Source organism: Strigops habroptila, chromosome 1, assembly GCF_004027225.2.
Source record: "Strigops habroptila isolate Jane chromosome 1, bStrHab1.2.pri, whole genome shotgun sequence".
Taxonomy (NCBI): domain Eukaryota; kingdom Metazoa; phylum Chordata; class Aves; order Psittaciformes; family Psittacidae; genus Strigops; species Strigops habroptila.
In genome coordinates this window covers 13,110,892-13,138,132 of record NC_044277.2, presented here as the reverse complement: position 1 = coordinate 13,138,132, position 27,241 = coordinate 13,110,892, and the positions used below count along the sequence as shown (strand labels likewise).

The window sequence follows — 27,241 nt, the reverse complement described above, 5'->3', positions numbered from 1 at the left end:
CTCCGCGACAAGGCGAAGGAAGGAGGCCGCCCGCCACCCCAGACCTCCCATGGGAGCCTCCTGCCTCTCCCTCACGGCCGCTCTCCGCGCCACTGCGGCCGCCCTCAGAGCAGCGGCCGCCCCGACAGTGCCTGGCCCAAAGGGGAGAAGAGGGCCGCACTCCGTGCTCACCTGGGCCGCCTTGGTGAAACTGGCCATAGCCGCCCTGCCGCCGCGGCTGACGGGAAGCAGAGCCCCTTGGCCGCCGCACCGGCGGGAAGCGGAAGCGCTTCGCTGCGAGGGGCGGTGCAAGGGCGGCAGCGCGGGCCGTTCGGAGCGGCGGCGGCGGCGGCGGCGGCTCCGTCCGCGTCCCGCCGGGCCATGGACCGCTACGTCCTGCTGCTGAGCTGGGGGGAGCGCAGGAGCGAGGGAGCTGCGGCGGGCAGGCCCGGAGCAGGTACCGCCTCTGGGTACCGGACTGGAGGCCGCGCCGTGTGCGGAGCCTCTGCCGCGGGCCCAAGCGATCTGGCCTGGGGAGGGCTGTTCTTCACGGTGGCTGCTCCAGTACCTCCGCCCGTGCAGGCTTTCCTGGATCCTACCTCCTTAGCACACCCCCCTTAAAGTATATAATGACTTAAATCCCCAGAAATTCAGGGGGGTTGGTTTTTTATTGCGACATTGCTATATAACTCGGTAGGGCGTTCCTGAGCGCTGCTTTAACGAGAGTTTTCCAAAATTCACCTTCTTAAACTGCAAATCTGTCAGATTTGGGTTTTGCTTTTTTATTTGTTTGGTTTGTTGTGGGGTTTTTTTAATTACTAATAATGAGCTAAGCTTTATACTGTTTTTGCAAAAAAGCAAGACTGTAATTCAGTAATTTTAAAAACTTATTTTTTTTTCCCCAGCTGAGACTGCTGCAAGTGTTTATCAGTTCCTGAAAGAAAGCTGTAACTCATCTGTAAATGCAGATGTGAGCACGTTCCCAGGTAACGTATAGTAAGGTAGGGCAAATGTTATCGAGGAATTGGCCTAGGCACATTTTGTGGTCTAGCTGAACCAAATCAGAAACTGAAGGCAAACCAGTTTCTGCAGTGTGTCTCAACTTGCAGGTGGGACTGTGTCTGCTGCTGCTGTTTCTGTGGAGAACTGATGTCTTTTCAGAGCATGAGGTGTTAGGAGGCAGTTAAATAGATTGGACAGAAGAAGTGAAAGAGAAAGGTTTCGAAAGGTTGGCAGATTTCAATCCAGTTTAGCAAGGAAAAGTAGGAAAGAGCTTGCTTCTTATTTCAGTGGGCAGCTTGATCATAGAGTCATAGAATGGTTTGGGTTGAAAGGGACTTTAAAGATCATCTAGTTCCATCCCCCATGCCACGAGCAGGGACACCTTCCACTAGACTGGGTTGCTCCAAGCCCTGTCCAGCCTGACCTTAATATTTTCATTGCTCCTGTGACGTCTTCTAATTTTTTCAGTGGAAGCAATATTTGTTTGGTAGCAATTCAGAACCTTTATCTGTGAATATTTGTTAAATAATTTTATAATCTTAAAGTAGATTTCTGAAGATCTGCATTAGTAGTTTCAGTGGTTGGGTGGTGTTTTGTGGTTTTTTTTTTTTTGTTTGTGTGGTTTGTTTTTTTTTTTTTGTTGTTGTTGTTAAAAAATGCTTTCTTAATTCTTTACCTTGGTTTGGATATCCAGCATTGAGCTGTTAAGGCTCATGTTGTCACAGCTAACATATAATTGTTATTCATGTTATATATTTATACAAGTGGGGAAATATAGTATAGTGAGGAAGTATAGTGGGGAAACCACTATAAGCTGGTAAAATTCATAAAGATGGGAATGTTAAGCTGTTTTCAACTTCTGTGCTTTTAATTGCATAGAAATGTTGAGAGAGCATCTCATTTTGTGAACTGTGTGAACCACAGTTATGGAAGTTGTGATTTACTTTAGATATGATACAACCTCTGCAAATGGAGAGCCGTATTGCCTAGGATAGAGAAGAGGTCAAAGATTTTCTTACTTACCAACACTCAGAGGATCAGAAATAGTTAGGCACTTGACAAGACATTTACCTACACCTTAATATTGTTAGAACTTAATTATGATGCCAAAGGAAAGTAGAACTCGGGCACGTTAAATTGCTTACATAGATTCTTTCAAAAGATGTTCATTATAATAGGTAGAATGGATTATTGTGGATTTATTATTTTAAATAATTGTTTTACCTCTTTGCAGCATGTTCAGTGGCTGGTATTCCAGGAGTCAAGAAGTGGTATTTTGCGAGACATGTTATATGTGGTTACTATCAGGTAAAACTTGGGTTTTTTTTTTCCCTCACAATGTAAGTTCCTCAGCTATCTGTCTTTAGTGCAAGTTAAAACTGTGATGTTCCAACTTATTTTTGCATAAATAACTCTTTTTGTTTGATTAGTTCTGCAGTTCTGACTGGGAGGAAATAAATTTTGACACACAGAAAAATGAAGACTCTCTCCAGACAAGTATTGATGGATGCCTGGGAGCCATACAAAATTTTGAGGAAGATGACAATAACAGTAGAGAGTCACTCTCTATGACTGAGTATGCATATTGATATTCTTATTGGAAGTATAGTGATCTGACATATAACAGAAATAACACAAGGGAATAAAGAAAATTTAATGAGTAAAAGTTATTGCCAAAGCAAGAGTTAACTATTAACAATCCCTACTGCTACTAAAAATAATTCTATTTTGTTTAACATAGCTTTATTTTTTTAGCTACAGTTAACTTTTATAGAATAGCTGAACAGTCGTAACAACTGACAGTTATATATAGAAAAAGAAGTTTCGTACTAATCCATCGTGAGTCTTACTTCCAGTTTTACTGCAGACAGTTTTGAAGTCATTTAGCCTACTTCTGCCCCAGTGAAAGGGGAGATAAGTATATCTCATTGCTTAGATATGTTAGTGCAGAATTTTAATGATATAAGATACTTACCTCAAGTAGTAGTTGTTAGTTGTAACTTTTCGTTTCTAAATTACTTTATGTTTTGTTTCCAACCGTGTTGCTCTTCATTTTCAGTATCTATGATGAAGCTGCAGAAAGTCTGCATCAGTTAGCTGATAAACTGCCTGCCCCAGGTAATCTCTCTTAATTTTTTTATCTTGTTAGTTATTACTGTGAAACCTCATCTGGTAAAATCAGAGTCAAATGGAAGAATTCAACAGATGTTGGTTTGTTATTTGAATTAATTTATATGCCGCTCTTGCAAGTAGTTTAAGGAACTTGAGTGTGATTGGCCTTGCAGATCAGCTTACAGAGTAGTTTGCTGCTTGTTTCGTTGGAAGGCTATATTTCAGTAGAGTTTAAGGTGAATTGTTTAATATGTGTAATTAATTTTTCCATCTGAAATGGCACCAAAGTAGCAATAGACAATGAGCAATACAAAACTCAACATTCAACCATAGAAAGCTTTTATGAAAAAAATGGAAGGTATCATCTTGTCACAGCTAACAAATAATTGTTGTTCATGTGGGGAAACCACTGTAAGCTGTTAAAATTCATCTTGCATCTGATTTGACAGATGATTGCTTGTGGGTGGGAGCCAAGGAGCATGAAAAAACATAGAACTGTTGCATTCAGATTTTATAAACTTGGGATGCACATTACCTTTCATGTTGGGGTTACATAAGTGTTACGGTAGTTGCTTTGGGACAGCAAAGGAACTGAATGCAGAAAGAATGAGAAGTAGCAGTTCATAGGTGTTAAAAGAAGGAAAGCGACACAGCGTCGTGTCAGATCAGAGTTGTCAGAGACAACTCTGATCTGTGAAATTCAGTGCTGAGAGAGAGGAGAAAGGTACAGAACTGCTGTACCTGAGTGAATAGCAAAATATTTTGTGCTTATCTGAGAGGAGCAGCGAGAGACGAGCTAAAATGCGTGAAAAGTGTTTTAAATCTTGCTGAAGTTGCTTGAAGTTGATCTTTAAGCTCATTTAGTCGGTGATGTACTTATATCTTTAAATGACAGAATAATTTAATGAATAATGGTATTTTGATTCGTATGTAACTGTTTTTACAGGCAGAACAATGGTTGATGTAATACTGCAGGCTGTTGAACGAGAGGGACCCAAGTTAAAAGACTGCTTACCTGCTGTTGGTGCCCTGAAACACCTGAGAGAATGGCACTCTGCGAAAATCACTATTGCAGCAAATGACTTTAAAGGGTATGCCATTTATTTTAGATCTGTAAACAAGGTCGCTTTTGTTTCGTGTTAGTTGTATATCAGGGTCTTGAATACTTTACATGTATACTTTGAAAATATGTAGATCTGTCTTTCGTTATTGTTTGAGCAGAGGAATTACTCATGGTGATTTATTGTAAATACATGCCCTAACCAGAGGGGCAAGCAAAAAAGCAAGTCTTCCGAAGTTCCTGTTTCTGTGAGAGCAGAAGGTAAAATGGAATTGTTCAAGGCCAGCTTGGATGGGGCTTTGGGCTTTGGGCAACCTGGTCTAGTGGGAGGTATCCCTGCCTATTGCAGGGAGTTTGGAACTAGGTGATCTTGAAGGTCCCTTCCAACCCAAACCATTCTGTGAAAATGTTTTCTCTTTACACTGGTAGTGGCTTCAGTGTGCATACAATGTTTTGAAGTTGTACTATGCTACATAGTAATTTGTATTGATAGTAGTTTTCCAGGTTTTGTAAAATGATTATGTAGCTCTCATGTAAATTCTGTCAAATTGCACTTCATATTAATTTGTAGTATTAAATTTGGCAAGGTTAATTCTTTCTTACTTTTACAGTAGCTGGCAAAAGATTGCAGACTATCTATCAGCAGCCTTTGTATCTTCAGATAATATCATGAATATCATTGATTCAAAGGAACTCTGGAGAGGAAAGATTCAGATCTGGGAAAGAAAGGTAAAATAACTTTTCTCAGCCACGGTTTTTTTAAAGCATCTGTGTACATCATTTAAAGCACGTATTATGCAGTATAGCGCATTTTATGCTTTAAGCTAAATTTGGTTTTGACAATGTAATTCAAAGAGGTAAAGTGAAGTGTAGGTGGGGAATTAAAATGCTGGTTGAGGAATAGTGAGGCTGGGTGGGAAAACAAGTTGCTTTTTTAGCATGATGAAAGGATAAGCGAGATCAGGGCATGAAGACTGGAATTTCAGAAATCCAGATGCTCTCCTCTGAAAGATTTGCCTTATTGCTGCTTGTTCAAAATTAGGTTGTTTCGTATCTATCAAAAATCATTATCATGTAACTGTATATCATTGTTGCATGCACAGGTCTAATGTTTCTGCAAAGGCTGATAGCTTTTGATTGTGAAAGACATTGTTTACATTTTCTGTATTAAGGTTTTGGATATAGTAGTTGGTTAAGTAATATTTTTACAGATCTGTTGGATACAAATATAATACTAACTGTTTAAAATAGTAATACTGACAACTGGCTGAAGAGAAATAACTTTTCTCTCTCTTTTGACACATTTGTTTTCTATTTTCCCTTTTTCCAGTTTGGATCAGAAGTTAGTTTTCCAGACTTCTGTATGAAAAGCACTTCAGCAAAGACATTCAGCACTTCACATTTAAGTTCTTGCTTTGCTGTTAAAAGAGAACGACAATCAAAGAATACTGATGCTTTGCCAGAGGCAAGTATTATTCGTGATCTTTCTTTGAGCCTCTAGAATTCTTCTGTTTTACTTTCCTGAGGAAAATTAGTAGTTGGCAAACCTTAGTCAGAATTGAAAATTAAACATGAAAGTAATGATTGCATAAGATTGAGGAATACTTCTTTTGTTCATGTGTGTTCTCAAACAGGCTCTTAAACTTCATCTGTTTGTTCTTATGAATGTGATACCAATGTTTTTCTCAAGTAAAAATTAAGATTGTTTAATGTCAATACTCAGAATATGTAATTTATTTATGAATGCTGTATTATCTAACATTTTCTATTTAATTTTAAAAGTTTGATTGTTTATTTTAAATTACTGTTGCTGTTTCATGTTTTCCACCAGAAGCAGATACTCAGTGGGAACTCCAGAACTGTATTTGTTGATAAAAACAAAAAACTGTTTATGAAAGCCAATACCAGTTAAGAGATGATCATTCTCATTGTTTAAATATACGTTTTGGATTGCATTTGTCTGTTCCTGCTAGATAGTATTTTTTTTTTGGATTTGGATAAGAGTTACAACCCATTTGATGCACATGGTTGACATTCTACAAAATAAGCTTCATCAAACAGAATTAAATACCTTCGTTATTTTTTATATATTCATGTTTAATATGGTATTGTGAAATGCATTTCTCTTTACATACCTTTATACCTCCTTCAGAGGTACAAAACACTTGAGAGAGTTCCACTGAGATAGCATCATATACAGTGTTACAGATATTTTTGTTCTGATCTCTTTTCAGGTTTTTCATTACTATGGTCCTGCACTAGAATTTTTACAGATGGTGGTGCTCTCTGACCTACCTTCCTTTTTTATATCGGATCTGGAATTTGAGCTGTATCCTTTTTTAAGGATCTAAACTACTGCTGATAATGGTCTATAGCACAAAGAATGCAATAAGGATCTACCTATGCAAGCAATACATGAGGATTGACAAGGGCTCATTCTATTCTAGCCTGCCAAAACAGTCAGAGTGAGTCTTCACAAATCAATTTTTTAATGTTAAAATTTAAATTACAGTAATAATAAACAGCTATTTTTTGATAGTATTGCACATGTACTTTGTGTATGCTATTTGTGGGAAAAGAGAAATATTTACTGCTGCATAAATTTAAATGTTTTTATCGTGTAGATGCAAGATCTGTAGCAAGATATAGCAGAGTTTTTCTCTCAGGTTGTGTATGCTGCAGAGATCTCAAGGTGTATTTTTATTGGGTTTATACTTTTGGTACAAGTCTTGGTGTAACAATAGTAGCTGAGGCTGTATAAGCCTGCCTGGATTATGAATTCATAAATATCTGTTTATGCTTGCCTATATTAGAGATGTCAGTGGTGTATTTCATCATTCACTTTGCCTGGAAAGGTGACTTTCATATATTTTGCGGTACTGGAGTGTCAGATGTTAGACACTTGCAGTCCTTATTTGAAATATGATGGTAACATGATTTATAAAATAGAGATATGCAGTTCTTTGTGAAGATGAGGTTCCTTAAACTGTTCTGTTCAGATGCCTGACAAGAAACAGTATCAAGGAAACATCTACGCTGCTTTTGGACCAGTTTTCTTTCCTCTCTGGGAAGGTAAAATCTTTTCTTTAGGTATAGCAGAAAAATGAAAGTAGGTATATCATTCATAAAAGATACAAGAATAGTATTTTTAAACTTAGTCTCTGTGCAAGCTCCCAGGACAGTTCTAAAGCAAATTTGGCTTTTAAAGGTGCATGCTATACAGGTCTGAACAATATGTGAGCTCACTGAACGGTTTTACCTTAGCGAAGTTATGATCTCCTAAAACATTTTGTAACTTTATTTCTATTCTGACAGATAATTTCTGTGCTATCATAATTCAGCTATTCTTTTAGCAAAAGGCAGGCTTGTGCAGCCTTCAAAATGTATCTAGCTAGTCTGAAGTGGCAAGCTTTTTTATTTTGCACATGAATGTTCTGCTTTTCTGTTTCGATTTTGGATAAAAAGTTCTTGAAACGCCAGGGCTAATTTTCCACACCACTCTCCCTTTGGAATGATAGCATGGTTATTCATAGCCACAGTATTAGTTTGAAGATGTTTCTCCTGAATGTTTAAGGTGATATATGCTTGTTTAGGAAAGGGGTTTTTTACTGTTTATAAAATAAATCTATGTCTGTTAAAACACAACCTGGAATTTGAAAATGCTGGTACAGTTATAATGAATAACTTATGTTCTTTATTTACTGTGGAGGTGGAATTCCATTATCAGGCTGTATGTTTCATCTTCAGCTTGTTATTTAGATTTTTAGTAACTTTTTTCTTCCCCTGCCACTCTATTATGCTTAGCAGAAAAGAAAGAAGTCCTTTTTCTAATGCTGTATCAGAGGTACATTTTGGAATAGTTTTCTGTTAGTATATATACCAATATATGGTGTATATATATTGGTTTATATTGGTAAATATCCTAGGTACTTTTCATTTTATCTTTTACAATCTAAGAGCTTGCATTTTTACTAGTTCTTTTAAACAAAAAGCCAAAACAGTTAAAACACATTCTCAGGCTACTTTATAAAGTCCACGCACGTTGAATTGAATATGTTTCCAAGATAATGATTTCTCATAGGGATTTTTTTTTCAATCTGCTACTGGAAGTATGATGTATTTGTAGGCTTTTCTAATAGGTGTATAATCATTGTGAATTGCTTGAGCATTCAAATACTTATGCTTTTTTTTCTGTTAGTGCTTATTGGCCTGAAATTTATGTAAAAACATAAATGTAGTCCAGTATCCTATTAATTGAAAAGGATAATATGTAGGGAGGAAAAAAATTAGATGTTTATCAAAGGAATGCAGAGTTGCCAATGCCAACTGTATCTTTGAACTCTCTTTTTATTCTGGATACTACTCTACAGAAGTGTTTTTAGCCAGATTACTGAAAGACTTGTAATTCCTAGCAGATACCTTTTAATGTATGAAATAGAAGTTCAGCAGTTAATGAGCCTTCAACTGGAGCAAAAAAGAAGTGTAATTTTTACAGCTTTGTGCCAGATGCTTTTACATCTTGATGTGAATGACAGAAGTGTTAAGTAAAGAGATTTTTCTTCAATTGAGGTACATTTGGAATAGAGGCTAATAGGTAGTTCAAGAATGAAACTTAAAGCCAGTTGCAGTAATATTGCATGTATTGTTTTTGCTCTCATTATTTAGGTGGGAGCTTTATTTACATTGCCGTGTAATGTAAGCAGTGTAGTAATCCCATCCCCTGCCCAGCTGAGTACCAAGAAATGGAAAGAATATATGACTAGGAAACCCAAGGTCATTACTGGTAGGTAAAAGGAAGATGACTACAGATACATTTTGTTGTGTGTATGTGTATATATATTTATATGGTGGGATTTTTCTATACATTTGGGGATGCCCTTTTTTTCTCCAGTGAGATTAAGTCAGTGATTGTAATCTTCATTGATACAAATAGTTTTGATGAATGTGAATTCAGCTATGCAGACTTTTTGTAGGGGGAAATTGTTAACTTGGCGATGCCAAGATAAACTGGAAAAGGAAAATATTTCAATATACTAGGGAAATGAGGAATGGGACAATAGTGAAAATATGTCTGGAATCCTTTTTTCTTTCTTGTTCTTTTCTTTCTTCTTTTTTTGGATGTATATATTGAGGTAGTGGGATTTCCCCACTCTTCTCTTCCCCATCAAACTTTTCACGAAAGACTGAAATACTTTATATTTGTTCCAAACAAAAATGTGTAATACTAATAAATATCAAGCTGCTCTTTAGTTATTTATTGAGATGGCACTGCAGATATCTTATGAAATCGATTTGGCTTTTAAAAATTAGTACAGCAAAAAGTTTTCATTCTCTCAGTTTCTACATCTACCAATGTGCTAAAAAATGTTTTTTTTATGTAAAAAGATAGCAAACCCATCCTTTCACCGTTACCATCAATTCCTACATTAATTTATTATCAAAAGTGCATACTATATGCCAGTGTTTAAAAATAGAATGTTTTGATCTCTCACCCAGGCTATGCACAAGTATAAAGCAGTGAATGAAATTCTTCTAGTGAATAACGCAGCTTCCTTGGAAAGAGCGTGTACAGTCTTTCTTCTACATGTTCTTTCAGTGACCATTTACCATTATTCACTCCACATGTGCAAAGATGCCTGTTCTTAACCTAGCAAAACAGACGCTTCTCTAGTCAATACATGCGTAACACACTATTTGTCTAACTCTTCATTGTTTCATGGTTAAAATGTAGTTTTGCCAGTTAAAGGCGTGCCTTTTACGAAGATCTGTTGAAGAATTCCTCTTGGTTGGTGGTTGTAGAGTTACCAGATGTACTTTGTAGCCTGCATTGGAAAGCTGCTCCTTGCTATGGTCACAGGAGTTCAGTTCTGGTAACACACTAGCTTTAAGCCAGCAGCATGGTCCAAACTCATCTTCGCCGCTATAGCTCATAGATTTTGCATGCTCTTCAGCATGTAACTTTTGAAGGGGTAAATATCAGCTGTAGTTAGTGTGCCTCCTGAAAAGTTGTCAGTAACATTTCTCACAGAACAGAAGAGAGCAAGGGGAATAATTTTGATGGTGAATGATAGCTTGTTTTAAAGCTGTTTTCCTGAGGGTGTTTCACAGTTATGTCCTGATGTGTTTAAGTTCCAGAAATTGAACTGAAAGGAGAATCTTGCCGATATTATTTCTTGCTACAAGGGAATGGCTCTAGAGGATGTAAAGCAACCTTGGTTCATTCAGCTAGCCAGATCAATGGTATGGCCACTCTTGCTGCAGTAAATGGAAAGCTAAACACAAAAGCAGAAGAAACAGAGTCAAGTAAGGATTATTACTTATCTATTTGAGAGTATCTGAATATAGGCAAGTGCTACTAAAATATATATGTTCCTTCTATTCATTGCAATCTGTGTTAAGAGGGAGAAAACAGAAGAATAGTACACTTTGAATACTCTTTCAGCAATATTTTTTCAAATTGGTAAAAAATGTAAGGACTTATTTATTCACACAATTTACTACTACCATATTTTTTAAATTGACTATGTGAAGTTGTAGTCACTCATTTCTCATAACTGTGACTGGTTGTAAATGTTTTAATGTACACGGGCATCCAGGCAATATGGATGCAAATCAAATTTGCAAAAACTTAAAGTTTAAAAGGTAGGTATTGTTGGTGTAAAGGATGACCAACCCATGCCTAAAATCAAGGCAATTAGCTGTTGACAAGCCTGTTTAACTGATGACTTAAAACCCACAAGTAAAACCCACAAAGTGAGCAGGCAAGTTGAATTTCATGACTATGTCTTCAGTTACTTTGCAGATGTCCACATTATTGTAAAGTGATTAGGATACGAGCTAGCACTCGTATCGTAGCTGCTCCACTAGGTAAGAGCGTGTATGTAGGCATTTATCTTAAAGTAGTTGTCCTGTTACAACTCCATGTAGTAGATAACTCTGCTACTTCATGTGTTTGCTCTCAATAACACTGATAAAGAGCACAGTGACCTGCATCTTATCCGCTTATTTCCTTATTATTGAAATAAATCCATGTGTGATATGACTGACTACTTACCATTTGTCCTGATTAAAATCTCATTAGTACACTGTCAGAAGACTGAAAGTCCTAGACCAGATGTTGAGAGAAAACTTCTTTCTTTCCTGGCATCAAAATGAGGATCTTTTTACCTTCCTTAAATGTTAGTTGTGTTAATTGTGTTGTCATTATATTGGTTTAGTACAGAAATTCTAAAATATGGTCAGATATCTATTCTAAGCTATCCCCTGATGTTCAGTTGTAATTAATTTCTTTTTGTTGTTGTTGTTTTTTTTTCAAATGATCAGCTGTATTTGAAAGTCTGGTTGTTTCCTGCGAGTAGGAAATTTGTATGTCTCTTGTGTTTCCATCTTCTTAAAAGAAGTAATGACTTGGTGTCTCCAAAGTGCTATGAGAGAATCTTAATAATAAATTTCTCCTAATCTCTACAGGCTTTTTTATTGCTGACTTTATCAGGTCCCTGCCAAATTTTTGTGGAGAGGAGATTGTACAGAGAGAAAAGAAACTGACTCGTCTCCAACTGTTTGCATTGAAGGAATATCTCAGTAAGTAATGGGGAGAACACTGGTAGTTCGCAAACCAATATTTAGAAGGTCTTTATTTCAAACTGAGTGTGACTGCTCACCTTACAGAAGTGAGCTGATCACTTTGTGAAGAAAAAAGTGGAGCTTTAAAAAGAAACTTTCTGTAGTATATCCATGATTATATGTCAGATAATGACTTAAATATTGAGGAAAAGAGGACACTGAACTTTAAAGTTGGTGGGTGTTTGTTACACTAATATTCTGAATGTTTGAGCATAGTTTTGGAATAATTCTGTGGTAATTAACTTTTTCTCTGCTTTGGTTTTTTGTTTATGTCTTTTCTCTCCAAAACTCCTTACTGCTGGATGTGCCTTCTACAGAAATAATTCTGGTTTGGGGTTTTCAGGGGCTTTTTATTGTTTCTTGCAGAAGTCTTACACAGCAGAGAAGTATGCATTGGAGATTTGTTACATTTGTCATGATACATCATACGTAACAATAACTGAAAGGTCATCCTCTGTAGATTTTCATGACTTTGATGAGAAGTGTGTTTTACTGTCCTGATTTTTTCCATCTAAGTCCATTGCTTTAAGACTCTTTAAGTCTTTTTAAGACTCAATTAAAACAAAAACTGCTTCTGAGAGATTGGCTAGATTATTGAAAATGGCATACTGTGAAGATAAGTATATTACCAGTAACAGAATACCAGATCAAGAATAAAAAGATATCTGCTAATAGTCTTGTCTTCCACCCCCACTAACTTGCAGTCATTCTCAGATTCCTGTCTACTTTAACCCTGAGCCTGGGGCTTCTTTAGAGCTTGTGTTTTAGTTTGTTTTGAGTGGGTCACCCATTTCCATTAGGATGAAGACTGAACAGGAGCAGTTGGGATTTGCTAATCATCTTAAGTCATATCAGAACTACCTCACCCTTGATATTCTGACCAAAGATAATGGAACAGGCTATCAGTTATGCTGGAGCCACCCTCCTGCAACAGGAGTAAAAATAGGTGGGTAGGAGGCTCTGCAGACTGGAGCTTTTCATGTTTAGGTTCAGCAAGTCCAGATGTTTGTCTCTGGGGGATTCAAACCTGGATATACTCAGAAATTCACATATACAGAAATTAAAGGGCTGTAAAAAGGTGATTCTTATGTGATTTCAGCTATTCTCACTGCAAGGTTTTTTCACTTGCCCATGTAACAGTCAGTATAGTGACCAGTTAACTAACTTGTGTTTATGGATTTTCTTGTTTGGTTGGTTTTTAGCACGCTCCAGTTACTCTTTGTTACTTAATGGGTGCAGTAACTTCTCTTTCTTTCTCTTTCCTTTTATAGAGCGAAAGGAATTGAATGAACAGCCTCCAGTTATTTCTACTGGTGAGCTCAAAAAATTGCTAGAGCTTACAAGAGAATCTTTCTTGGACCTGTGCAACACTGGTCTTTCTAACCCTGTTCTACAGAAGGTTGTCAGTAAAACTACGTCATGCACTGTGACTTTTGGTAAGTATTGCTATTTAGAAAATACACTGCTTATTCTCTTTTGATGTATTTTCGTAACTGTTGCCAATTTTTTTACTAAAAGGAGGAGAGTCTTTTACCAGAGGAGGGAAAAATAGAAAAGTGAAGTAGCTTTCTAGGCCTTTTATGCAAACTGAAATTACCCTCGCAGTAACTGCTTCCTTTCTTTTCCTTGACAAAAAAATTATGCAGAAAACATTTCTCATCACAGCACCAGACAGATTTTCATTATATTTATATACTTATATATATATATGTATGTATGTGTGTGTATATATATATATGAAGGAGTATGTATAAGGCAGTTTATATAAATATATGTATTTCTTTAAAGAGTAAGCTGTTTTATTTCTATTAAAGGTTATCCACTGTATATTTCTTGCAGAACCTGATTTAATGGAGCCAAATCCATTGGAATGGCCAGAAAGACATGTTCTTCAGAATTTGGAAAACTTTGAAAAAACCAAACAAAAAATGAGGTGATGGCTAAATACTGGAGATTATCTTTGTAGTGGCCATTAAGCACTACTGTAGGGTAACTGTAGATGTTGACAGCCATTCTGTAAACTGTTTTCAAATACATTTATAATCTTTCAGAGGAAACATTGCTTAAGGCAAAAACTAAGTTTCTGTCCATTTCCAAAGGCGTATCTTTTTGGTATTTAAAGTATCATTGTTTTGATTTCTATTGATAAAACAGAACTGAAAGTTAGCTAAAAGTAACATAGTTCTAAAATTAAATTACCAAATGGAACTACTGGAAAATAGTAGCCAGAGTAGAAAAACATTCAACCCCTTTTTTTTCTCTCCCAACAGGCTCTGGGGCATAAATAATAAAGATAGTACAGCAGTTTTTGTCAGCATGTACCATATTTCCTAAATAGTCAGTACTTAGTATTGGGTCTCAAGTAATTTTCAAGTAGAAGATCCCATTGGTTTTATATTTGAAATTTATATTTAGTTTTGTTTTTCCTTCAGTGCTATGAAAGTGAAACCTGTGGACCTTTGTCTTCCTTAATACAGCTTATTGATTTTGGTGTAGATCTCACTTTTATGCAAGACTTAACGATCTTTGCTGTTCCTTAATGTTTTTGCTGACAGATCTTTAGAGCCAGGTGTCCAACCACCTTTTCTTACTCACTTGCACCCCATTTCTGTCTTTCAAATGCCATAGTTAGCCATGGCGTAGATTGGAGTTTTGCATGTCAGAACTTCTCACATTATATCTCTGCTTTCTCATGGGTATTATTAATGCATTTTGTTTCTCGAAGAGATGAAGTTCTTCCTTCTAATTAGCTTTCGAAAAGCTTCCCGAAGGACCTTTCTGTTTCATAGTCAGTTAACTTTTATTTCATTCTGAACTGGCTATCTTCTGCTTATTCTGAGTCAGTGCTTAGCATGTTGCTTAACGGTACAAAAGAAAGAATTTTGCTATCCTTGATTAACAACAGTGAAAATAAAATAGATCTGAGAGTTGCATGCAGTAGTGGCTTCATAGTTCCTTTGCTGTATGTTGTATGTCTCTTTTTTAAATGGAAAAAAGGGACGAATAATATTTTTCCCAGGTTTTATTTCATAACTGTGCTCTAAAATCTTGAAGGAATAACTTTTCTTTAGTAGGATGGTAGAGAATTTGCATCAAATATACCTTATGATAAACATTCATGTAAATGTTCTCAAGGAGCAACCTTGTTCATTTTACTTTGGCAATACATTTAATTGCTCCCAACTAGCAGTGATTTTCTTTTTTAACTACAATGAGATTACCAACACAAAGATTGAAAAGGAAAAAAAAAAAATAATCTTAGATTGGTCTTTTTTTTTCTTTTCCTTGTTTCAGAGTTCCTATGTTTGCACATTCATCTGAGCAATTGCTGGGGCATAAAGATAGCCAGCGGGAGTCACTGACATTGCTCGATGCTAAAGAATTACTGAAATACTTCACACCAGAAGGGCTGCCCATCGGTGATCTTCAACCACTACAAATACCCAAACGGTATGAATTCAGCAGATCAAAACCACACTCAGAACTGATGTAGGGGAATGTGAATAACAACTGAATGAGTGTCTCAGAACAGTCTAACTGGATTTGAGTTTGTAACTTGAACATATTTTCATCACATGCCTGCCAGTGAAATCAAGTTACGGTCCTCCAGTTGGTCTTGCTACTTAGTTCTTTAAGAATCTGAAATGGCCAGAGATGATGATGTTGGCCCTATGAATTTAATTAACAAAGTAATCACCTGATGCCAGTAGACCTTTGCTGTGGCTATGCTACAGGCTGTCACCACCATACTTGTCCATTTCCAAAAGAGTATTTCCAGCAAAGTACAAGTTACTGTGGCAGAACTTTAATTTTATTGGTGTCATTTCTTTCATTCAGTGGAGGGGAGACTAGGTGGGAAGACAATTAAAGTGTAAAAAAAGGCAATAGCTGAGCCTATTTCATTGTGTTGGTCTAATGTCATGCTGGTCCAGCATTCCTACTGGTATTCTTATATGGTAAATTGCTCTTTAAACAAAGCTTGTCTATTCTGACTGCTTTGCAAGTGGCGTGTCTGTGGGTAAGTATTAGTGTATTAACCATTGCTTTTTCAGTAGGAAGATTGATAGAGGGAGGTAATGGAGTAATATTCAGGATCTGAACATCTGTTAGAGTTAAGCCCAACCTGTATAAGAGTCAGATAAGGTTTGTAGAAGCAGAGCCTGTGCTATTTGTGAAGAGTGTGATAGACTGCTAGGTAAGCAAGACCATCTTTGCAGTCACTAGCATTATATTTGTTGACCTTTTAAATGTTGAATAATGGAATGTAAAATGGAATTATTAGATACAGCCCTTGATACTTTTTTAAACTACATTATATGTAATAAGAGGCCTTGTGAGAGGGAAAGGTTCTGTAGGATTTTGGAGACTTCAGTAAAATACTTACTGGAGTTTTGAAACTAACCTAAAGATGTTCTGAGTAAAGAATTCAAGCAAGTTAGAAAATACACAGTGAAGATTGAGAGTCCTCTACAGAACTGTTAGTTGATGAGTGCAGATGATTTAGAATTTTGGCTATAATGTAAAATATTTTAATTCCAATGAGTTGTGTGGGAAAGAAGTGAATAATTTGTTAGCTACAAAGATGTTTGGGTTTTTTTTAATCCCTGATTTTTCAAAAGCCTCCAGAAAGTCTTCATAACATAGAGTACTTCAATTCTCTTGAAGAATGGTTTGCACAGCGGATGTTCAAGCACAGTGAAAACAGACCCAAAGGTTTTCCTGACCCACAGGAGTTAAAAAGTGATTTTATGAGTGACTAGTGAATTAAAGGCATTTTCACTTGTTTTTGATGTTTGAGCTTCAACAGGCGTTTGATAGACAAGAGTTTTGGCTGACTGTCTTTCTAAATTACCATCCTTCTAAATTCAGTATCACATTTTTCCTGGATGTTTTTCCCAGATAATTTTTTCAGTGGTAATGATGCAGAGACAGTCTATGTGAATAAAACTTGAAACAATGTGTAAGTTTCAGATACTGCTACTTCTTGCCTTCATCTCTTCCCTTCTTTGGGAAGAATAAATGGGATGTGACTTTACAGGGTATGCTAGGATCTGGCAGCAGGCTCTTTCTGTCTGTTTTGCTTATTCTGTTGAAATACTTTCAAATACATTCCTATGATTTAGTTGCAGAGAGTTACTAGCTGGAATTCAAACGTCACAGGAGACAAGTGGTTAGTTATGAAGCCTGGGCAACAGTTAGCTTTGACAACAACTTGAAGCTAAAGAGAAGGAATTCACTGATTGTAGCACTGGATTGAGAAACGGGAGGTCAGTTCCTGGTTCTTCTCAGGTGTCCCATTGTGAAATAGGTGTGATAGTTGTGGTGATAGTTGCCTGGTTTTACTGATAAAGTATTTGGAGCAGTGACCTCTAAACTGGTTGAAATGTCTAAAAGCTTCTGTAATAATAATAGCACAGTAGGTATTAGTTAGTTGAACTTAAATTCTCACTTCCGTAGAGCTTTAATATTTTTTTGATGCTGTACCCAGGGGCTTAGCTACAATACATGCTGTTTTGGTCTTCCTATGGCAAGGTATTTGTTTCTGGCTTCAGGAAGTTTAATTTATCCCGACTGTAATTAGTTAAAATAGATCTGTATTTTTATCCTTTCAGTGAAAACACATTTCTTTTGACACCAGAGCTTACTCCTCGGAAACTCAGAGGTTTACCTTTTGAAAAAGCAACTGGGTGCCATTATCATGGACTTGAGTAAGTTTCCTTCCTTGGGCTTCTTTTCCCAAAATTATTTTTCATCTTCCAGTCATGGTATAATTAGAAACATTTCAAGTGACATGAACACTAATTATGGAAAACTTTATGTATCCTTTTCCTTCACTGGAACAACTTTGCCCATGACACCTCTCCCCTTCTTACCTTTATTTGATTCACTAGTTTAAATTGCAACACTCCTGTCTTGATGGTAATGTAAAAACACTTAAGGGGTTTTTTTTTTTTAAGCTGTACTGCTGTAGCAATTCTCAATGTCTCTGAAAATTGTAATTCACAATTAGAAGTGGCAAGGGGAAGAGGGTTCATTAGTACATACCAAGTCCCTGGAGCCGCACACTGGTGAACTACATATGTAGTTTCTACTTGATATTGAATTGTAGGCACTTTCAGACTAATAGTCACAAGGTTTATGAGACCCGCTGTTAAGCTACTTGTGTGTTTGGGAAACCTGACAACAGCACCAGCAGGCAAGTGTTAGTGGAATCTTCAAAAGGATCAATACCGTTAGGATTGTATTTGGTCCCAGACAGCCAGCATTAGTTATTTGTCAAAGCTTCAGATGGGCAAACATCATAATGTAGCTGTATAAAAATCATTTAGAAAAGTTATAAATGTCATTGAGGAGAAGAGGAAAAGGACATAGTCAGACTCTAGAGTAGGTAATTCAGCATAACTCTTCTGTGTGGACAGACTCTTAGTCTTAGCACAGCAACGGCAGTTTTGATCTTCCTGCAAATTTCTTCCACCTCCTAAAATTGCATTTTCAGATTATCATAATGTGATTAATGATACTGCTGGATTTTTTTTTTCCTATCAACTGCTGGTAACTTAGGAGCCTGTTAGCCTTTTTAAGTCTGTAACAAAAGACATAGAAGGGCAACTGGGTAGATAAGAGAAACGCAGATTTGCCCTGCCATGTGTGGGAAGAAAGCGCTTGGCTGTTGGCGTGTGGTAGCTTGTTGACCTGCTTACCCTCAGCAGGTGGTGTGCGTGGGGATTCAAATTAGGCACAGCATAGCTTGTGCTGCCTCTTCTTATGGCAAAATATGACAGGTAGAGACCACAGCAGGGCCTGAATATTGTGGAGAGCAGGGAAACCCTGGGATAATGATGTTACAAGGGGAATGTGCTAGCAATAAGGGAGGGAGGCAATAGAGTGAGATGGTAGAAACTAGTATGAAAGGGAAGAACCTATGATTAAAACAAATTTCTGGTGTAATGAACCTGTGCCAAACACTTGAATCCTGTGTTGCAAAGAGAAAGTAATTGCTGTTAAAGCAGAGTGAGTAAAGCGGCAATTTAAGCTCGAAAGATAAAAACATTTTTATCTTTCTAGGGGATGTGATTACTCCGGGGACTAAGAATATAAATAAGGAAAATTAAATACCTTGGAATTTGTGAGTTGAGAGAATGTACTCTTAGCAGATAATGAATTTATTTCTAGTGGAAAGTCTTACTCAGCTGTAGAAGTGGATTCGCTGGGCTGTTATTAGAAAAGTGATTTTCTTCCTGAATATGAAAATACTCTGAAGAAAGTGGAAAAATCAGATCTAGCAATCTAACATGACTCTGTGTTAAGGGGTAAAAGTAAAGAATATGTCTAGAGTTCCTAAAAGTAGGAAACATCCCAAAGTAGTTTGGAGGGTGGGCTGAGAGCTCACATTGTTCAGAATGCCTGTTAAGAAAAGGATAGAATAATATTGGATAATAATGTTGTCTTTCCCTGCAGTAGAGGTAGTAGAAGTTACTGGGCAATGAAACATTGGTCTATTGCAAAGAATCTTCGAAATCATTTACACAAGATAAACGTTAGTTGAGATGCATTTTGCATTGTTGTAATCTCATGAGTATGTTTTACTGAGTTAGCACTGTTCATTTGTTCTCTTGCAGCTCCACCATATTTAATACAGTTTGTTGTTTATTTTGGTTGATTAAACCACTTTTTCTTTGTAACCATTAGGAAGCTTGGAAGCTTGTGCTTGTTCAGTGACACTTCTGTATTTTTAGCATTTAAAACATGTGAATCTCTCATATAGCAGTGCCATATGACAGACAAAGCTAAAGGCTGCGTTTCCAGAGAGTGCACTTAGCAAAGAATCTGTACTAAATAGCATTTCAAACACTTACCCATGCCCTGTCTTCTGCATACTTACACTCAATTAATGCAATCTCACAGCAACCTAGTTTTTGGCACAACCTGGCTCTTCCTAAAATTATGTCAGTATCGTTGCATTTTGGGATTCCTGGAGTACTTGTAACTTGCACATTACATATATTGTACTACAGGGTGTTTTGTTCAGATATTTTCTATGTGTTTCTCTTATGGTATGTGCACTGAAGAGATCTTGGTGGGTTTTTTTGTTTGTTTGATTAGGTTTTTTAGAATAAGAAAGTTGCATTCTTCCAGGAAGAAGTGGAGGCATACTGTATGATCATATTATCATATTAAACTGTATCATTTTATATGCAATAACCTGACATTTTCTGGGTCTCAAAGTTTTGGTGGATGCTTGCAAGGTCTGAGGTCTGAAGTTACTGTATCCATTGTGGTGTGCCAGGCTCATCATGTGTTTGGTTCAGAGCTATCCTCACTGCTGTTTTATTGGAACTTCACACTGGCACGTTAACAGGAGTAACATCTGTTAAGTATGGACTGAATATGAAAACCAGTAAACTCTAAAATAGAGAGACTGATGATACAGATGTAACACAGAACTAACTATAAGAAGTAAAAAAAAAAAAAATCCATCTTCAGCATCCTAATCCATCACTTACTGTTCAAGGAAAATATTCTGCTAATGTCCATGGAAATCTTATTTGTAAGACCACAGCGTAAAGACTTACAAGTAGTATATGACTCAGCTTGTTCATTGGAGTTAGTCTTAAATATAGCTAAATCCATCCGGCAGGTGTTAATTTACTGGGCTGATTTAAGGTATCTTTCAGAACAATACACAAGTCCAAACACAAAAGCTTTGGAGCTTATATGATGGTCAAAAGTAAGTTTTGTTTCTTTTTTTTCAGACTGTAACAAAGCAGGAACTTTCTCTCACAAGTTTCTTACCAATTTCGATTTTAGATACTGTCTAGATAACAGAAGAGCATTAGAGAGAGATGTGGGATATGCTGAGCTTCAAACTCGTCTTATTCGCTATGAAACTCAGACTACTTGCACCAAAGAGTGCTGCCCTGTGCCGGTTGTCTTGAGTCCTCTCGCATCTCCTGCAGTCTTGTCAGAGCCTGGAAGTGTCCCTGATGGAGAGTCTTTACAAAGCGAACTCAAAACAGAGGCTTCAAGGGTAAAACGCAGATCAAAAGACTTGGATTGCTTTTATCCCAAGAAAAGGTAAAGCACTGAATAAAATAAATCTTTAGCATGAAATACTTTAGTAGTTTCTTGTGAAATGCATCTTTTCTTCCATCTTGAAATGTTTTTTGTGAAGCTATCTAGACAGATGTTCTAGTTGTTTAAGCCTCTTCTGTAGGTTCGGTTTTCTTCCTTAAGTGTGACCTCTCATTGATAGCATTAAATTAATCAAAACTATGCAGCACAGCCAGCTTTTATTTAAGAGATTTGGGGTTGTATCTTGCAAAGTCTCAAGTGCCTTTGAAAAGATGACAGCCTCATCTAGGAGCAAAACTGTCAGTGCTGTTGCAGTACAAATAAACAACTGAAGGTTTAGAAAGCTAAGCACCATACAAACAGAATAATTGAATTCCTAATCTAAAGGACTGCTTGTATAAGATGACCTACCAAAACTCAAGCTTATTCTCAGCCTTGTTTATTAACGTATTTTCTGGAAGTTTAATTTTTAAGACTTCCCTTTGTACCTTGTCCTCACTCTGAAGTTGCAAGCTCTTTGCGTCAATAAAAAATAACTGCTATGTAACACTACTTCTGAATTCACTTTTACTGTAGTACTTCACTTCTTCCTTCTTTCCAGTTTGATACCCTTTGCAATCTAATCCCAGTAAGCCTTTGACAGAGGTATGGTTTTAGGAATATCTGTATCTTCTGCAGCTTAGTGAATAGTTATAAAAGCAGATGCAACTGTACTTAGCACTTTGTAAATTGGAGTTTTGGAATTACTAAGGATCAAGCATTACCATGTTCCAGTAGAATTATAATGCCCAACTTCCCATAGTTAAAGATGAATTGTTACATTCCTGTAGGGCCAAAATAAATTAGAGAGTTTCAAGAAGTTTTGTCTTCTCCTGAGACTGGAGGCCAGCAAACTCTGCTCCTCCTAGCTATCTAGATGAAGGGTCCTTATGCAAAACTCCCCCTTCTTCCAAAGAGCTTCTGTTCTTAGTTACTTCGTTTCTTCAGTTTCTTTCTAGGCTTTTTTAAGTGGAGGTACAATGGGTCTATTTACCAGAGACCAAACCAGTCAGTGAAGTGTTCTTCTAACACAAAAAATGTTTCATAACAGAATCCTGTTGGCTGTTTTCAGACGCTGTTTGCAAGAATGTGCAGTACTTAATTCTCTCAGCAGCAGCCTCTATAGCAGAAACAAAAGAGTCGGAACAAAATCTAAAAGCTCTTTTACTTTTCTGTTTTGTTTCCTTTCCAGGCTGACCAAATCTGAGAGCACAGATTCCCTCCTCTCTCAGGCCAGCGGAAGTAGTGGGAGTCACTGTGCAGTTGCTGTAACGAGGAGGCACTCTGAAAGATCAGCTTCTTTAGCTTCAGTGCCATTGAAACAGCCTGGTCAGCCCCACAGAGTAACCACTAAGGCTGGCTCAGCAAGTCATATAGGTGCAACCGAATCTGAGACTTCAAAGCCAGCTAAGGAATCGAGATCCCAGAAACATACACGGGTAAAGGTCTACGTTGTTTGATTGTGAAAAAGCATCTGCTTAACTTCTTTCCATGTGACTTGATTTTTTAATTTTTTTTTCATCTCAAACTGTCTTCATCTCTATTTGTTATTAAATTTCGTTCTTCACTTGTGTAAGTGAATCCTGAAGGCGCTGAGGAGAGTGCTGCAGAAGCAAGGAGTGAAAGAGTATGTAAGGAGTATTATATCATGCCCAGGGAATTAAGGCTGAGAGAGAGAACAACTAGGAATAAAAAAGGGTAGGAATGGATGTCAATGTATAAGAGTTTTGAAATGTAGGAAATTAATATAAAACCTAAAGGTGCCAAAGAAATACCTGTCCTGGAAGGGTCAAAGCCATTGTGGAAAAACAGACTACTCTGGGAGTAAAAAAATATTCCAGTAATGATACAAGTCCATTAACCAAGATAATTAAACAGTGTTGCACCAAGTATTTAAATGCTAATAGCTCTATATAGAAGGAATGCCACTTTTAAAATAGAGTACAGAAAAGTGTTTCTGGCTTGGTGATGCTTATTTTAAATCAATCCCAGAGTGCTAGAGAGGACACTGCATGAATGTTGATGTTGTACTTTCAAAGGTGAGTTGGGATGACCCAAGTAAGTGTAATTGGTTTGATTCAATCAGACATACAGCAAAGTTTAAACATCTCTGATATAAAGAATGTCAGAGTGAATTTTCTAGTCTGATTGTAGTGTCTGATTTATTTTTTATTTTTTTAATAGGGATGTGTCAAGGGAATATCAATATAAAGAAAAGTTTTATATTTTTTTATATATGTGTATATATGTATGTGTATATATATAATATTTTGGAGAAGAGCAAACCCAAGCCATTAGCAATTTTTTTTTTTCTGCCTTCCAAACCCCATTCATTGATCCTTTGTAATGCTGTGACATGTAAGCATTTCCTTGATTTTTGAGATGAAGGAAATGGAAGTCGATTGTTAAATAACTCTGACGAACTTTGTCAGTGGCTTGATGGCATTGGCCAGTGGAAGACAAGAGGCAACATCAAAAAAGATCGGGTGTTCTATTTTTAATGTTTCTTCCGTTCCCTTAGACAATTTTTCATGCGGATAATTGGGATGAACTTTTGAGTGTGTTTCTCTTGTTTCTAAGATGCTGAAGGAGGTGGTTGCTAAGACTCTTGAAAAACATGGAATTGCAGAAGATCACAAGTGCTTTGCGTCATGCAGCCAGCGTCTTTTTGAGATATCAAAGTTCTACTTAAAGGTAGACACACTCTTACGGGTCTTTGTTAAGTGAATCCATTCCTGAAAATAACTTGAGATGACTGTGGGATATTCAGACTTGATTAAGCTGATACTTCTTAGTGCTGTCTTAGTAGTGTGTGGATAAACCTTTGGACTTGTCAAGTGGAAAAAACAGTTTTACAGTGTATTTTAATGTTATTTTTAAACTATTAAGCGGTAGTTTTTTATGTGAGATAAAATGTTAAAGTAGTGGACTGTTAGGTAAGGTCATGCTTATATTGTATTGCTTCCTTAGCTGTTGTAGCTGTCTCCCAGCCATAGCTGGAACATCTCAGCTCTCCCTTGTTATGACACTATTAGCTTAAACTACTGACTCATAAGTTCAAGCTCCCTGCCATGCTCACAAAAGTCATTGTAAATGCATTGTAAATGTGCACAGCTATCTAACACGTATGGAGTTGGCAGCACCCTGTATCAACCTCATTTTTAGGTGGAGATGAGAATTCTTTCCACAATAGTTAGGAGACTTTGTAAGTCAATGCTTGAGTCCATGTTACATAGTCTGGGCACAAAATCAAGTTAAATTACAGTACAGGGTGTTTAAAAGTGTTGCTCATAAGCTGAGCTGCTGTTTCTGTTCATTTGCATGTCTATAGTATTTTCTGTCTGCAGTCTACCACTCTTTGTGAAGCTGTGTGTAGGGAAGAGCAAGTAGGGCAAATCGGATGGGTTCACAGTTCTATTTCAAGTAGAAGAGTAGAAGGAAGAGTACTGCAGTGATCCTTTCCTTCGGGAAGCTCATGTAGAGAGAGGCATAGCAGGATTTTGTTCTCGTGAACTGTCCTGTAGCCCCAGGACTGTAGGAGCAATTCGAATCCTTTTCTGTGCTATATACTTCAGAAGCATGGTATCATAGGTATAATTTTTCTTTGGAGACAAGTAGTAAATGAATTTTCTTAGTTTTCCTTTCTCTTTCAGCAAAGTTATGTGCTTGCTTTGTTCAGGAGAGTGGGTTAGGTTGGCCTAATGGACTGCAAAGCAGACAAGACATTCTAGGTTTTTCCTTTGTTGCACTGATTTTCTTTCCCGAAGTCCTCTTCTCTGTTCTTTGCCAGAACTCTTTGCCAGAATCTAGGCACACAGTTCATTTTCATGCTTATATAAAAATATGATTTCAATCAGGACTAGAAAATTTGAATATCATTTAAGAGAAATAAAAAACATCTGGAAGTGTGTGGAAGGTTAGGAAGGCTCAATCACATGTTGGAATACTAGGTTTGGACTGCTGAGAGGAGAGCTGCACGCCATTGAAATAGATTTAGCTTATTCCTTTTTTTTTGGGGGGGGGGGAGAGGTGGGATGGGTTAGAAGTAAAATAATTCTTCTGCGGTTCTGAATAAGTTGCCAAAAGGGTAACACCCTCCTGGTTATTAGGGCTCTTACATGCTCACTCTAATTTGAGTTACAAGTTTGCTGATTTCTGTGGCTTTGTGTTTCCTATTCAGGATCTTAAAACTTCTAGAGGACTTCTTGATGAAATGAAGAAAACAGCAAATAACAATGCTAAACAGGTAAAGCTATTGGTTTATTTGTTCCTGTAACTAGGCAAGGCTAAATGTAGCTGTGGCAGCTTGGCTGGAAGATGGTTTAGTCAACACATTTAAGAGATGAAGAGATGCTTTCCTTTGGCTTGTTTGGGTCTTGTTTCACTCTCTGATCTCCCAAAATCAATCAGTAGTCCCATGGCAAAATTTTCAGTTGCATATATTGAGGTTTTAGATGATGTTCTAGTTACAGCTCCCAATGTGATGTGCATGGTGATAAGTGGAAATGAAGGTAATAAATATTTCCACATCACTGGAAAAAAAATAAGAAGAGATTTTTCTTCATTTGAGAGAAGCCTGGGTCATTAGGGAATTCTTCTTTCCTTTTGTTGAAGGAAGTAACATTTCTTTTCAAAGGTTAGGAAGCAATAATGGGATCTATAAAAGAAAATAAATTTCTTAAAAGAAGCAATGAAAATTAGTAATTTTGAGCTTGGGAATAATTGTAAGCACGAGGGAGATCGCGTGAGCTTATATGTGTGTAAGGTGGGACTAATGTGGGCAGTAGCATAGAGGAAAGGATGGGAGTAAATACTCCTCCAGAAATTCAGAATTTAAATCAAAGAGTTACGTAAAAACATGCTGAAGTGCCTCCATGATATGAAAAAGAAAAAAGTATCATGCATATTTACCGTACAGTTTTCAAAATAATAAATGAAATGGAAGGATTTGGACTGGGGCAGTTAAATAATAAACCCCAAACTCTCGAGGAGCACTGCTAGATCCCCACAGAATTTATTCTATGAGAGCAGTATTTAGTGTGTTCTGTACTGTGCTGTCTTGTGAATTGCTTCCTACAGATCATAAGGTTTCAAAAGCTATGTGGACTGTGATGTTTGCTGTTGAACTGGGATATTGTGCTGTTTCACTGCTTCTTACCACCATCTTCGTCTGGGGAGACAATTGGTAGTTTCGTGTGTGTTTGCTGTTGGCAAGAGAGGCATTAAAATTGGGGATCATTTAAGCCACTCACCTCTGTCTGTGTTAGAGAATGCTTCAAAACTACCTTACATGAAATGTAATTGCCCAGGACCAGTCAGTGGTCTGAACAACCACCCTGTTTGGGAAACAGCGGTAATAACGGCGGTAGATACAGCAGAGCGCAAATTGTCCTTTAGTCTTTCTTCTGTGGTGTTAGGAATTTTTTGGGGGGGAAGTCTTCAGCCTTGTGTGTGCACCTTGTGGCCAGCACATAGGGAGAGAGTGAGGTGAAGTAGCTCAATACAAGGGGTCTAAAAATACCTTTTTCTAAAGACAGCATTCTGTAAAATTAAATACAGTTCTTGGGTAATGCTGTATCTCTCAGTTTATTGCAACATTTTCTCCTTTTTGAATGGATTGCTTTTAAATCCTATTCTGTAAATACCACACAGATGGTGATAAAGAAAGAATTGATAAAGTGTATGGGATGTTCTTAAGTTGTTCTCAAGACCTGTAGTTACATAAATCCTTTGCTTTCTCATTTTCCCAGGTGATTGAGTGGGTTTTAGAGAAGAGTGGCAAGTAGAGGTGCTGCGTGGATGCTACTCACACCGTCCTAGAAAGTGCAGAGATGGGGCATGTCTGACTGTGAGAAGAGCATTAAACTGCCTCATACTCACACACACGTACCTACACACCCTGAGGACTTTGGTCAGTGTACTTACATAGGCTCACTTCTCAAGCACAGTAGCAAGTTTTGAAAATTTTATACTGAAAGTTTTAGTTTTTAAAAGAATTTCAAATGAAAAAAGGTTTTATTTTATATGCGTATTTATTATGTTTCATCGTTAAAAGTAATATAGCTTGGCTTGGTTTGATACAGCTTTGTATTGTATTTAACTGGTATAGTTCTTCTTTATGTGAATAAAAACCCCACCAGATTTAATTTTAATAACAAAACTACTTTGTTTTACCTTTTTGCATGAAGAATTTTCTTCATACTATTTGCTGTTGTATAAACAGCTGTTTACAATATCAACTGTTGGTAGTTTATAGAATAACTAAGAACAGTTCCTGTGCTGCAGGTGCAAGCAAGGCATTTCTTTTGAGACTTGATGCAAAGTTCCATTAAAGAAAGGATCATTGTTCTACAA

The 27,241-nt window shown here is 37.1% G+C and overlaps 2 protein-coding genes across 4 annotated transcripts in view; one reads left to right on the top strand and one right to left on the bottom strand.

The window, feature by feature from the left end:
• The window catches only part of MRPL13 (mitochondrial ribosomal protein L13), a 36,936-nt gene extending 36,549 nt beyond the window's left edge, over positions 1-387 (bottom strand). Inside the window, exon 1 of the mRNA XM_030490111.1 lies at positions 172-387. Within this exon, the coding sequence (XP_030345971.1) occupies positions 172-198 (27 nt within the window). The 5' untranslated portion in view covers positions 199-387. The remainder of the gene's footprint in view (positions 1-171) is intronic.
• On the top strand, positions 282-27,241 carry MTBP (MDM2 binding protein). Of its 3 annotated transcripts, none has more exons than XM_030489902.1 (22): positions 282-436; positions 885-965; positions 2,216-2,289; positions 2,412-2,557; positions 3,041-3,099; positions 4,040-4,184; positions 4,768-4,882; positions 5,484-5,618; positions 6,388-6,482; positions 7,153-7,225; positions 8,819-8,936; positions 10,283-10,456; positions 11,621-11,734; positions 13,048-13,212; positions 13,616-13,709; positions 15,071-15,226; positions 17,389-17,484; positions 20,585-20,851; positions 22,080-22,326; positions 23,468-23,581; positions 25,068-25,133; positions 26,638-27,241. In XM_030489902.1, the coding sequence occupies exons 1-22, from the start codon at positions 361-363 to the stop codon at positions 26,671-26,673; spliced, it is 2,646 nt and encodes an 881-aa protein (XP_030345762.1). In that variant the 5' UTR covers positions 282-360; the 3' UTR covers positions 26,674-27,241. The 3 variants fall into 3 exon arrangements, with proteins under 3 accessions (XP_030345762.1, XP_030345686.1, XP_030345842.1); XM_030489826.1 differs by having other exon boundaries at positions 4,765-4,882; XM_030489982.1 differs by lacking the exon at positions 17,389-17,484 and having other exon boundaries at positions 4,765-4,882.

Excerpts from the sequence above, each read along its gene's own strand:
- MTBP (XM_030489826.1), top strand. The coding sequence starts at position 361 with ATGGACCGCTACGTCCTGCTGCTGAGCTGGGGGGAGCGCAGGAGCGAG. Across the intron at positions 5,619-6,387 it reads ATACTGATGCTTTGCCAGAG|GTTTTTCATTACTATGGTCC; the intron begins GCAAGTATTATT and ends ATCTCTTTTCAG. Across the intron at positions 10,457-11,620 it reads AGCAGAAGAAACAGAGTCAA|GCTTTTTTATTGCTGACTTT; the intron begins GTAAGGATTATT and ends TAATCTCTACAG.